General features: G+C 39.4%; 3 protein-coding genes across 3 annotated transcripts; 1 reads left to right on the top strand and 2 right to left on the bottom strand.

The window, feature by feature from the left end:
• Positions 1-977: 977 nt before the first annotated feature.
• Positions 978-4,087, bottom strand: gatad1 (GATA zinc finger domain containing 1). The gene is made up of 5 exons (XM_067613040.1): positions 3,408-4,087; positions 2,037-2,159; positions 1,855-1,914; positions 1,474-1,657; positions 978-1,396 (listed from the first exon to the last, which is right to left on the bottom strand). Exons 1-5 carry the CDS (start codon positions 3,585-3,587, stop codon positions 1,206-1,208), a joined length of 738 nt encoding a protein of 245 aa, XP_067469141.1. The 5' UTR covers positions 3,588-4,087; the 3' UTR covers positions 978-1,205.
• A 1,164-nt stretch (positions 4,088-5,251) lies between these two features.
• Positions 5,252-8,108, top strand: chrac1 (chromatin accessibility complex subunit 1). The gene is made up of 3 exons (XM_067613039.1): positions 5,252-5,461; positions 5,626-5,752; positions 7,715-8,108. Exons 1-3 carry the CDS (start codon positions 5,309-5,311, stop codon positions 7,792-7,794), a joined length of 360 nt encoding a protein of 119 aa, XP_067469140.1. The 5' UTR covers positions 5,252-5,308; the 3' UTR covers positions 7,795-8,108.
• Positions 8,109-8,294: 186 nt separating this feature from the next.
• Positions 8,295-12,134, bottom strand: si:ch211-57n23.1 (uncharacterized). The gene is made up of 3 exons (XM_067613037.1): positions 11,979-12,134; positions 10,655-11,213; positions 8,295-8,616 (listed from the first exon to the last, which is right to left on the bottom strand). The coding sequence occupies exons 2-3, from the start codon at positions 11,200-11,202 to the stop codon at positions 8,475-8,477; spliced, it is 690 nt and encodes a 229-aa protein (XP_067469138.1). The 5' UTR covers positions 11,203-11,213; positions 11,979-12,134; the 3' UTR covers positions 8,295-8,474.
• Positions 12,135-12,602: the final 468 nt, after the last annotated feature.

Raw genomic sequence — 12,602 nt, 5'->3', positions numbered from 1 at the left:
ACGGTCCATCTAAGCCATCGCCTCTATAAAACCCCTAAAGGTCCGAGGCTGCATGTCTCATCATTATCAGTTCTTTGAAATCCTTTAGCTGGTGAATCAAAGAAAAACAATTTGATTTTCTCACTTTCCACTTCATACGAATGATCCTTTTCACAGAAAGGAAAGCCCGTGTTATCAGGCATTGTGTTACTGCAGATTTCAACATCCACATTTAATACTGAACATAACATTTTTGTACTCCGACCCAAAAGTCTTATTTCTGGGTGGTGTCATAACATACATATTAGAGATCCTCTCTCTCCACAGCAACGCCATCTTTTCTAGCCTAAGACATAACATCCATGAGCCACAGAGAAATAGATGGAGCCTTAGATTTCCGTTGTAAAATACATCATCTTGCCAAAAGAGAGGTAAAGGCTAATATGTCTGACTGAAGAATTAATTTGGGAAGAATCAACAGAGAGCCTAAATATCACTATAGAGGGGCCCATCTTCATATCAATACCCTGAACCTTTGTCGAGATCATAGTTTCATTAAAATCTTCATCACAAATCTTTGCGACCTTAATATTGAATTCAGGTGGAAAAGATGTGTTTCCTCCATCAACACAATCTGACACAGCTGCGCTGGCACAAGAGGCTTAATTTCAGGGTCTTTTTTTAAAAACACAGACACAAATTTAGACCATCATCACAAAACTAAAGTAAGCTGCTACAATAAACACAAACATCTAACGTGTGCTGCAACATCTGCACTCGGACACCATTAGAACTTACATGACACCAGTTGTTGACCAGTTGTAACTTCGCTAATGTTATTTTACTGCTGCCATGATTTGACTATCAAAGCTTAATTTAAAAAGAAAAAGAGAAAATGTATTAAATTAAAAGCAATAACAGTGTAAAATTTTGAATGGCCTGTTGGATTGATCTGTTACCCACAAAGTAACATAAGACAAGATCACAGACAAAAAGGATTATTGAAAAGAGCTATTTTGTTTATTACTAAATACAAAAGTAATATTCCAATGCAACAGCATCATTTTTGCCTTATTTAAACCGTAGTTACACCTGATTTTCTTTGTATCAAATTACAAACTTCCATCTGAAATAATGGCCGTTATCAACAGCCATTTTTGGTTTCATTATATTACATAAATGTACAAATGTCTGTTTAAACAGACTAAGTCCGTATCACAACCCTGTTAACTTCCACCACTGACAGATTCTTTGACTGTGTGGGCTGGTGCGGGTCCTATGTGGGTCCAGATGTAGCCCTTTTCTGGTCTGATGGGAATGGTGGGGAACGGCGAGCTCCGTGACTTGAAATATTCAGAGGGGGCGTGACACACAAACTCCAGGTACTCCATCTTTCTGGGCAGGTCCTCCTCTGGACCTAAAACAAAACCAAACCGTTCTTAAAACTTGTCAAGCAAATAGCATAAAAACTGCATAAATATCATTTTAGCGTACCAACGATATATGTCCCAGGATCAAACAGGTCCTTTGGGCTGGCCTGGGTGGGGATGAGCCAGGTCAGTGCGGCGCTCTTTTCACAATACTGGTCCTGCACAAAGCCTCGAATCTGAGCATAGTACGGCTTACCATCCTCTTCATCTGTTACCTTGATCACATCTCCTGTCTGGTAGTATACACCCTGTGGGTACAAATATAAAGACTGAGGATGAGTCTTCTCTCACATGCATCACAGAATGAAAGTTTAGTACCATCCTGCTGTGATTTGACAGAGAAATGCTGAAAACAGATCAGGAAATCTGCTCAGATGAAAAAGGGGAAGATGACATTATGATCATTTCTGATATTGGACAGAAACATGAGATTATTTCACTGTACCTTATAAAACACAGATTCTGATGTGATGATTGTTGCTACAGATTCTGGTGCTTTGATTGGCTGAGAAGAAAAAAAACAAACAAACAAAAACACACACACACACACACACACAGGAGTTAAATGCTTACATCATTATGCAGAGAAAAGGGAGAAATATATTGCTCTGCTGATCTCTAACTTACATTTTTGAGTTTGAAAATGTGTCTTCTCCCTTTTCCTTTCGTTGACACCTTCTTCTCAGATGCGGGAGCTTTATATTTGGTGCTTCTCAGCCGTGCGGACCTCCTGTGGATCTCCTGCTTGGACTAAAATCAAGAACAACCCATATTAGGCATTCAGCTGCAGATCAGCAGGCTCTGCACAACTGCATCCATTAAAAGAAAAAAATCCATCTCGTTATGAACATTCAACTGGCAATTCATTAGGTACAACCAGCTAAAACTAACGCAGTTTACCATCTACCTGCCAAGTACCTTGAAGAACAGAATGCTGTCTACTAAAATGTATTTATTTAATGTTTATTTGTATAGGAACAAGTATATAGCATGAACTTGTGCCACATAGGCATTTATAGCCTTAGCTAGTTTGCAATGCCCATCCTTAGATGGGCTTTTAAAAAACATAAAACTCAACAGTAAATTACATATGAAACTGCACAAGACTCAACAATACGTATACACACACATTACAACATGAAAATCAACAACAAAGTACATACAAAGCAGCACAAAACACAAACAACTCACAAGCAAACATACCATAAAAGTTTCATAAAACAACAAGCAGCAGATCACTCATGACTACATGACTGATCCCTCTTTGAGTTTAAAATGCTCCAAGTCATGACCCATTTTGAGTTTTGCAGGTAAAGAGTTCCACATGTTGATCCCCCAAACAGAAAAAGCCAACTGTCCAAGTGAGGATTTACAAAAGTGCTCCTTACACTTCCCAGCAGACACACCTCGTGTTACTGAAAACCTCAGAGGCACCACCAGGTCCCTGAGCACCTGAGGAGTCTAGCTATTATTTAGGTATTTTTATAGATGAGTTTAAGGTTAGCAAATTTAATAGAATTATCAAACTTAACATATTTAAATTCTTAAGAACATGGCAGTGGTGTGATCTTATTGGTTTCCTGTCCAGAATTGTAATTGCTCGATAATAAATCATCATAACAGTCTTGATTGTTGCTACTTGTGACCAAGAAGTAACACAATAACTTAAACGTGAAAAGATCATTGAGTGCATAAAAATGTCAACTGGGTATAATTTAGACTATGCTACTAATAAATACTACTAAATATCTACACACACAGACTATTGTCTTGCTAAAATGGAAATCATATTACCATTTGAATTGAGGAAAACATCCCAGTTAACAGTTGAGTTAATGAGGCATTTCCATTATTGTTCCTGTGGAGCAGCTGTAATCACCACACTACAGTCAGTTAACGTTACTGGCCTAGCTTCACCCACTGAGCTGTGTATAATAAATCAGTTTGTGGTTTTTATAATGGGCAGTGTTAAAGGCACATTTACACATAGTATCTGACCTGCTTGCCCCCGCCATTGCTGGGTTGGGTGTTGGAGGACATGGAGGGTCCTGATGCTCCGCCGCTGCTGCTCTTCCCTGTGCAGTTGTTGCAGAGGATTTCTCCCTGGTTTCCTTTCTTCCACATCGACGAAGAGTTGGTCTTACAGACGGCGCAGCTCGGTTTCAGCCCCAGCGGCATCGTTAGTTCAGCGGTCAGAAGACGCAGCCGGGTTGCAGGCTTTTAACAATGAGATGCAGTTTGATTTGGTTGCTCCTGCTAACTGTTTACCATTAATATCACACTGATGCGACTCCAGAAAACGACACCAACAGAGAGACAGAGGTATCCCTTCTCCTTCTTTACACAACTATCTGTGACATTAGATTACTTTGGGGAATGACGCCACCGTTAACTTACAATCTGAATGTTTGTTTGTGCGACCAAATAGCCGCCATTGCTAAGCGCCACTCTTCTTCTTCTTCTTCTTTTAATGTGGACGCTACCAGGCGTATTACTCTGGTATTACTGCCCTCCACAGGACACAAATCACACTTCATAAGCGCCACTGTTCCCTCTTCTTCTTTGGTTTTACTGGCGGACTATAAATCAACGTTAAAGTTGCATGCCGCCACCTACTGTATCGGAGTGTGTAACATCATAAAAACAACAAAAAAAAACTAATAAGCAAACACGCAGTTTCTTCTTCTTCTTCTTCTTCTTCTTCTTCTTCTTCTTCTTCTTCTTCTTCCTCAGTGTTTATTGGCGGTAGGCAAACCGGCTTAGAGATGCATTACCACCACCAGCTGGACTGGAACGTGACCGGGACATCCGGGAACTTTGGCTTGCAATACGTCCCCGCCCCTTTTTGGGGGAAAACAAATGACACTCACCATAGACTTTAAAGTAAAATTAAATTAAATTAGTTTATAAATGACCCAAAGACACTATGTCAAGTAAATATATGTCCATTCTGCCTGCCATAGTAAGCACAAGTAGCACAATACATGCAATAAATAGTCCAATAAAGCCATATTTCTTTAAATATATGACTCTAGAATTGTTATAGAGTGAAATATGACAGTAATGATAATATCTGAAGATATTTAGACTTTTCACTAACCTTGTTGTTCTATTTCGTACAGGCTTCTCCCTTTAAGAGCTGTTGCTATTGGGTTTACCACCGCATGCATACACAGTTAATACTCATAGAGTTACGGTAACTAACCAACGTTTTCAGTAATATAATCATGGATGTATTATGAGAGTGCGCATAAACGTCACGTCCATTGGATTTTCCCGGCAAAACCGTCGCAGGTCCTTTACATAGAAATCAATCCACAGGCTGTTGTAGGCAGAAAGTTGGGGAAGGTCTCATTTTTATTATTTCCTCACATTCTGTTGATAATTTTAGTTTTTTTCTTAAATGTTTAAACTAAAATTCTTACATAATTCGTACATATTGCACCTTTAATTTTGTTACTGGGAAAATTCCACATTCACAAGAAGAGACGGGCGGACTCCAAACCAAGTTTTGGACATTTTTATCAGGAACTGCATCAATATGGCACAACGATCAGAGTGCAATTAAAGTGTGCTTCTGATACATTTCTGGATCTATGATACATTATTTTGATAATAATGTATTTAATAATGTATGTAATGTTATTTATGTATTACTTTTTCTTAGTACTTTTCTTGTAACGTTGTATATATATATATATATATATATATATATATATATATATATCCCCAGTATGGACAGTTCAGTGTGTTCATACTGTTAATGTACAGGCGCCTCCGCTCCAGCAGGTGGCGCTAGACCAACTTTTTAAAAAATTAACTTAAAGAAGAAAGAAGAAATGCGTCACAGTTCAAAACAATACTTGGAGTTCCGCCTGTCTGGCGCCGTGTGATTCCTCATGAAGATGTCTCAAAGTAATCCCGACAAAGATGAACAAGCTAACAAAAAAAACATCTCACTCCCGATTTCCAGGGTGAGGCTGATCATGAAGAGCTCCCCTGACGTCTCCAGCATCAACCAGGACGCTATTTTCCTCACCACCAAGGCCACAGTAAGCTTCAGTTTGATGTAAACTTATCAACTCATTCATCTCCTGCTAACAGGGATTAGCATCGTGCTAGTTTGGCGGCTCGTTCTGTTTATTCGTGAGGTAGCCGCTGACTGTAAACCCGCTCTTCAGCTGACATGTTGTTGTTGTTGTTGTTGTTGTTGAAGGAGCTGTTTGTGCAGCATCTGGCTCTGTCCTCATTCAACAACGGCTCCGGGAAGGAAACCAACAGTCTGTCATACAGTGATCTGGCAAACACCGCAGAGGAAAACGAGACTTTCCACTTCCTCACAGGTGAGACCTACCTGCAGTCTGACAAACCCATCATGGATCAGCTGACACTTGTGAAGTTGGTCATCAATTCCCTGTGAAACATTAGAGTCACCCTGAACCTTCCCAGACGCATATTAAGTGTGGTTCATGGTTACAGTATACAACCATTTGCCAGTTTATAGGATGAATTTAGTTAAAACTAGTGCAGTCTAACATAGGGCTGCAACAATTAATCGATTAGATGATCAACAGAAAATTAACTGCCACCTATTTTGATAATCAATCATTTTGAGCATTTTTTTTTTAAAGACGAAAATGTCCAAATTCTGATTCCAGCTCCTCAAATGTGAATATTTTCTGGTTTCTTTAGTATTCTATGATAGTAAACTGAATGTCTTTGGGTTGTTGACTGTTAGTCGGGACAAAACAAGACATTTTAGGTTGTATCTTGGGCTTAGGGATAGAGTGATGGACATTTTTCACCATTTTCTGACATTTTATAGACCCAACAACTAATCGATAACGAAAATAGTCATAAGTTGCAGCCAAACAGTCTCTACAATAAGTCCTCATGATAACGATGTGGTAACTTTGGAGGCTGCAGTTTGAAATCCTGCCGTCATGAAGTGAGGATTCATTGACAGCAGCAGTTTTAATTAATTCAGGTGTATTAAAAACTGGGTTTAAGTCAACAAACACAATACAGAAGGGCTACGTCAACCTTCTCAACCAGATGCTTCACTCATGTAGGGCTGCAATTAAGGATAATGTTTGATTATCAATTAATCTGTCAATTATTTTCTCGATTAATCGATTTAAGCAATTAAATCTTAGTGGTTATGAATCTGTTGCCATGTTTTACTTAACAAATGAATTACAAAACAAATTAAATAACAGTTTATTTATCATTTATTATTTATCTTCTCGATTAATCGCCTAGTTTTTGATCTATAAAATTTCAGAAGATGGTGAAAAATGTCGATCACTGTTTCCTAAAGCCGAACATGCAACCTTCAAATATCTTGTTCTGTCCCACAACCCAAAGATGTCCACTTTACTGTCAACATGGCAACCAGAGCATTTTTCTTTAAAAAAAAAAAAAAAAAAAAGACTCAAAACGATTGATCAGTGATCAAAATATTCAGTGATAATTTTTCTATTGATTGATTAATTGACTAGTCGTTGCAGCTTTATATTCATTCATTTCACGCAGCCTTCAGAATTAATAGGCTTAACAGTAAAAATAGTATAATTTTAATATAATGTAGCCTATAAGACTGGAAAATGACAATGTTTTCAGCTGCATCATAGCGTTATTCATAGAAGATATTTGTGTCTTCTATTTTTATCTTTATTTATCTTGCAGCTCTGAGTATTTGTTTTAAATCCAACCATTTGTGTTTCAGGTGCAAACTCGTATTCTCTTATTTAAAACATATGTTATACATTTGATTTAATGTACTTTCCTTTTACCGTAAAGGACCTTCAAATTTAATATTTGCTGTTTTACTTTGTTTCTGCTCTGTTTGTTTAACAGTATTTGTGTGGTGCATTAGAATTAGAAAAGTTAGTTAAAATATGTTCAAGCATCACCTTCTTCCACACAAACACAAGCTTGCACCTCTTCAGTTTGGTTTTCAATAATGGGAAGTGAATGTTTTTTGCAATATTAATAAGGTTTTTTTTATCAGTCTTTAAAATGATTGTTGTTGTAGCTGTGTAGTCTCCTTAGGAATCAAAGCACTGCTATCTCTGTCTGCTCCTGAAACTCAGATTTAGCATCACATCCTGAACGGGGACAAAATTATCTTTCAACAACCACATCATCACCCATCAAAGCATATTCAGAGCCTGTAAACACAGTCTCACAGCAAATCGTTGCTCGTTAATGTCTGACTGTCAAAACGGGCTACAGTAAGACGACAAGTGATCAGTGTAATGAAAAGGATATTAACAGTGTGATATTCTCTTTTTAACTGACAGATATCCTACCCAAGAAGATCTTGGCCCGAGATTACCTCAAGTCTTTGGAGCAAATGCAAGAAGAGGAGGCTGACTTTTAAAAAAAAAAAAAAGGGGGGGGGGGGACACTGGATGCGTTTCATGTCTCTGCAGCTCTGCTTTGGACAGATGTTATGAAATGTGCCGCGTCCTGCTGTTCATTGAGAGCAAAGTGATTCATGATTGAGTTGTAAGTAGATCGTCATAAATACTTGAATACTTGTCGGTTGAACGGATCAATTCACACTCAGCGTAATACATGTGAATATTTAAAGTGCGTATAATAGCTGACGACCACGCAAAGCATCTTCCTCATGTATTTACAAATTTGTTGTTTAGATTTGATATTAAAATAAAGATTCATGTTGTCTGATAACTTTTCTTGCAACACAAGCATCTTATTTCAGAGCATTTACGGACCATAAATGATCATTTATTCGATTCCAGGGTTCACAAGTGTCGTGCGGTTTTACTAGTGCTTGTTAATGTGACCGTGAAATCTCCACATGGAAGAGGTTTTCAAACTGGCAATATAAAATTTGATTTAACTGCTACATGTCCATTAAAACTTCCTGATAGTTTATCAGTGCTGATTCAAGGTTACACATGTTACATGGGTAGCAGTCCTCTTACTACAAAGCTACAATAATCCTGAGCATGCATGCGTTTCTTACATGGTTGTACAATACATGAATACATAAATACATATCAAATTAGAGAAAAAAAGCTCTGTGACACATCGTCATTGTTGCATGAGTTTGTAGAGTCGAAGCTGAATGTTCAGCAGGGTCTCCTCTAGATTAGAAAACTGACTCTCTAGGACGTTCGCTGAGTGCTCTCTGCCTTCTATGGCGTCCCTCGTGTTGGCAAGCTTCCTCTTCATGCTGTAAGGATGACAAACCATCAGTAAATATCAGAGACTTTTTTTTTGACACATTTACTCTGCTTTGAATGAAATTGGTGACACGACATACAGTATGAGTGAAGCTTCTCTCACACATCCAATAGAGAAGAAAGCATTGTGTGTTACATGTCGAAGCCATTTTAGCGCCAGAGTCACGTCTCAGCCAGATGTCCCGACTGACAACTGTTGGGAAAAGCTTGAAATGACTCAGCTCTTTCCACTCTGTCTTCTTTGGCATCTGAGCAGTGTTATGTTTGGGCCAGACAAGTAAGACTGATCCAGGTTTCCCGGTTCCCTCACTAATGTTAATTTAGGAGTTGTCCCACAGCTGGCTTCGGATCAGTAGTTACTGGAAATGCAACTGCCAAACCACTGATTTATCAGGGTGTCCACAGGTCTGTCTTAAAGAGTATTAAAAGAGGATAAATCAATGTAGTGAAAATTAAGACCCTTGAAAAGTATTAAAAAGTCTTAAAAGCAATTTTCCAAGGTATTAAGTTTTATAGCTTGTTTTCAATATATATTTTTACCCAAAGAGGTTGTGTGCCTGCCTGGATCTTGAATCAGTTCACTCCACCGAGTCAAGTTGACTCATTCTGTTGGTCTGGCATTATGACATGACACTGCGGTTTTTTTAGTTTAAAAAGCGATGATCCAATGTGTGCTGCCGGGGGACTAACCCTGTTGTTACGCTGTATGCGAAACCAATGAGGAGTGAAACTAGGCAGTGTTGATCAAATATGAATCAAGATTCTGTCACTGCATTGGCTAATTCTCGTCTCAAATGTCAGAAACATTTCTTTGTGTACTGTAAGCCCCTTACTTAGGGAGCATTACTTAAGAGCATCTTGTTAATAGCATCAACATGGCTTGGCTGTTTGTGCTGAACTATGTTGCATTAATAAGGAGTTATCACAAAGACTGACTGGTTGTGCTATCTTACAATCACTATATAGTAAATGTAAGTTAAAGTGTGTCGCCAGTGTAACCGGTTAGAACTCAAAGTGGTGATGAGGTCTTAAAATGTCTGGAAAGAGTCTTAAAAAAGGTCTTAAAAGGTATCTAATATAACTTCAGGATTCCTGCATACACTCTGTTTATGTACCTGCTCCTTGATCATTAATCCTAACCCTTATGTTTCATTTTTATAAAAAAAGCAATACAGCTCTGAGGCTTCTGATGGACCCCCGTCCGAGATTTCAGTTAATAAAGATATATATGAATCAGACAAGATGATGCTACAGGCTGATATGTATTCGATCAGATGTCTGTCGCTCAAAACAATTACATGTTTGAGCTGCATGACTGACAGCTGCTCCAAAGAGCGTACAGTTAAATATCAAAACAAAAGCCATTTATGTGGTGTAATTATTTGATTTTTAGATTTTACATTTTAACGATCTGTCAGTGGTGGCCTACAGGTTAGAGAAGCAGGCTTGTGACTGAAGTGTTGGGATAAATCTGGGTGTGGAAAGTGAAAGAACAGCATTTGCCCCAACCTCATTAACACCACCGAGCCCTTAACCCCAGCTGCTCCAGTGAAGCTCAGCAGGTCAGACTGGCTGTTCTAGCAGCTTCCAGGTGTGAATGTGTGTAAGTGTGTGAGAGATGTTAGGGTGTTCCTGCAAAAGAGAGCTTGACTCTCAGTGAAACTTCCATGAATAAATAAAGGTTTAAAAAAATCTCTCAAGGAAGAAATGAATCTGGAAACAGAAAAAGGGGTTTTAAAAGACCTTCCCCTGCTCTCCCAAAAAGTCAAACTATCCTCCCTTCAGCAAAAAGGAAAATATACATAACCCCCCCCCCCCCCCCCCCCCCCCCCCCCCTTCTCTCACCACCTGTCCCGCCCTAATAATTTTCCTACAGGCCCTTTATAATAAGTGTTCAGGAGTTACATAATCATATTATCCCTGTGTCTTCGTTTACAACTACACTGCTGCTTAAAAGGTTCTCATACTGTAACACTGGTGACCCCACTGTACTTTTCTTTTTCACCATTTTCCGATTTCTATTCTCACCTTGTGAAGACCTGCTGCTCCGTCCCTTCTTTCCTCTTCTCCTCCAGTGAGACAAACACCTTCTCCATGGTCTGCATCGTTTCTACCACGCCCTGGTGGTCTGAGTGGATCCCTTGGACCTCCTCTCTGGCTTGGTGGTCGTAGGAGGCCCCTCCCTCCTCCACCCCGCTGGAGGTGGATACCGCCTGCAGGGCGGCCCTGTTCTGCAGAACAAGCAGGCGGGACTTGGCAAACTCCTCAGGCCCGGCTATGTTTTCCCAGCAGATTTCAGAGGACGGGGGTAACCAGAAGCGCTGCGTGCAGTTTACTGGCCTTCCTGGGGTCTCTGTTACGAAGGGGCTGTCAGCAGGGAAGCTGTTTAGCAGGTGCAGAAAAGAGGATCCAGAGCCCCACTCCCAGTCGTCTAGGTCTGGTTCCCCAGATTCTCCTTCAGAGGGAAATCTAGGTGTGGGTCCTGCTGGCCCTGTACCCTCTGCCGGGAAGCAGACCCCCAACAGGAGGCAGCAGGACAGGCAGAGCCAAGCTCTGCTCACTGCCCCCTGGAGCATCTCCAAAGTGGCTGAAATGTGAGGTATCAGGCTTAAGATTAGACTTGCAGGAAAACAACACACACAAACAATTGTAATAGATGGAAAGTCCATTTGTTGGCATCGTGACAGATGATCGTTATCCACTAAACATTTTTTCCACTGACACAAAGAACAACACATCTCCTCTCAACCAAAAACAACGACAAAAAACACAAAGCCTCTCCTCTATTGTTGAAAGTTATTTAACAGATAAAAATTAAACCTTTTTTAGTCAGCCATTAAAATAAATCAAAACACTAATTTTCCAGACCGCCGGTATTGTGTCTGTAAAGGAGGAATGAAGATTTAGATATAGAAATACATTTTAACTGTTCATTAATGAGTTAAGAATAACAATGAAACTTTTTATTGGCATAAAACTGTTACGAGAGTCAGAATGTGATTTACCTTCATGTTACCTTGTGTTACATTTAATAAATTGAACAACAAAGGACGTGTAAGGCAATATATTCAAGATATGCCAACCACAGATTTATTCATAAAATACACCATGTATCCTCCCTACTGTAAAATATAATGTAGATCTCAAAATAAGCTTTTATTTCTTACACTGTCACTGGAAATTTTACTTTCATTCTGGCAGCTTCACAGTGGTTTGCCAGCATAAACGTTTGGAAATTAATGGAGCACCGCAACTCTTGATCACGGCAACAACTTCACTTATAACAAACATAATTTCCCTCATAAAAGCTACACTATTTTCACATTTGTCATGTGTTTATAATATTTCTTACCTTGCAAAGAAAGCCCCAGCGAATGAGCAGTTGTGTGAGCGCTGCGACTCTCCTCTGGTGCCTGAAGTCGTCGGAAAAACTGAGTCGTTGACTGCAGCCTGTTACATGCGATCTGAATCACTATTTACTGGCCTGGTAACAGCAGAGCAGCAGCAAGGATTTTCCCTCAGAGTGAATGGGGGGAATATGTGGGAAATGAACAAATAGGGTACACTTGTAGTCTGGCTGAAGCATACTTTCCCTTGCTGGGAGAGAAAAAGTGTTTGTGAGCTTTTGTCTACTCAAAATGTATTCCTCTCATTGTTAATTTAAGCCTATATGCAGGATTGTTCTTTCTGTGTTCTGCAGCTTTTTTCTCCCCTAAAGTCTACAAGCCAAGACTGTGAATTGGAGGGTCGGAGGAGTTAAAATGCACCTGGAATTTATGAGCCATTTTACAATGTCCTAAACAAGACTGGCTATAGGCTCAAGTTTGGCCTAATTTTGGACTCAAAATGTTCCACACATCTAAACATTTACCTCTTTACATCTAACATATACCTGTGCATTCACACTATGTGGTACTACTGTTTTAACAACAAAGATAAAAGTTTTAAAATGTGCCCAAACTGTCCCTGAGCTGAG

This window comes from Thunnus thynnus, chromosome 15, assembly GCF_963924715.1.
Source record: "Thunnus thynnus chromosome 15, fThuThy2.1, whole genome shotgun sequence".
NCBI classification, from domain to species: domain Eukaryota; kingdom Metazoa; phylum Chordata; class Actinopteri; order Scombriformes; family Scombridae; genus Thunnus; species Thunnus thynnus.
The sequence above is the reverse complement of the archived record's forward strand: the minus strand, read 5'-3'. Positions and strand labels throughout refer to the sequence as shown.

Excerpts from the sequence above, each read along its gene's own strand:
- chrac1 (XM_067613039.1), top strand. The coding sequence starts at position 5,309 with ATGAAGATGTCTCAAAGTAATCCCGACAAAGATGAACAAGCTAACAAA. Across the intron at positions 5,462-5,625 it reads TCCTCACCACCAAGGCCACA|GAGCTGTTTGTGCAGCATCT; the intron begins GTAAGCTTCAGT and ends TTGTTGTTGAAG. Across the intron at positions 5,753-7,714 it reads GACTTTCCACTTCCTCACAG|ATATCCTACCCAAGAAGATC; the intron begins GTGAGACCTACC and ends TTTAACTGACAG.
- gatad1 (XM_067613040.1), bottom strand. The coding sequence starts at position 3,587 with ATGCCGCTGGGGCTGAAACCGAGCTGCGCCGTCTGTAAGACCAACTCT. Across the intron at positions 1,915-2,036 it reads ACATTTTCAAACTCAAAAAT|CCAATCAAAGCACCAGAATC; the intron begins GTAAGTTAGAGA and ends TTTTCTTCTCAG. Across the intron at positions 1,658-1,854 it reads CAGAATCTGTGTTTTATAAG|GGTGTATACTACCAGACAGG; the intron begins GTACAGTGAAAT and ends TTGTACCCACAG.
- si:ch211-57n23.1 (XM_067613037.1), bottom strand. The coding sequence starts at position 11,202 with ATGCTCCAGGGGGCAGTGAGCAGAGCTTGGCTCTGCCTGTCCTGCTGC. Across the intron at positions 8,617-10,654 it reads GAGCAGCAGGTCTTCACAAG|CATGAAGAGGAAGCTTGCCA; the intron begins GTGAGAATAGAA and ends TCATCCTTACAG.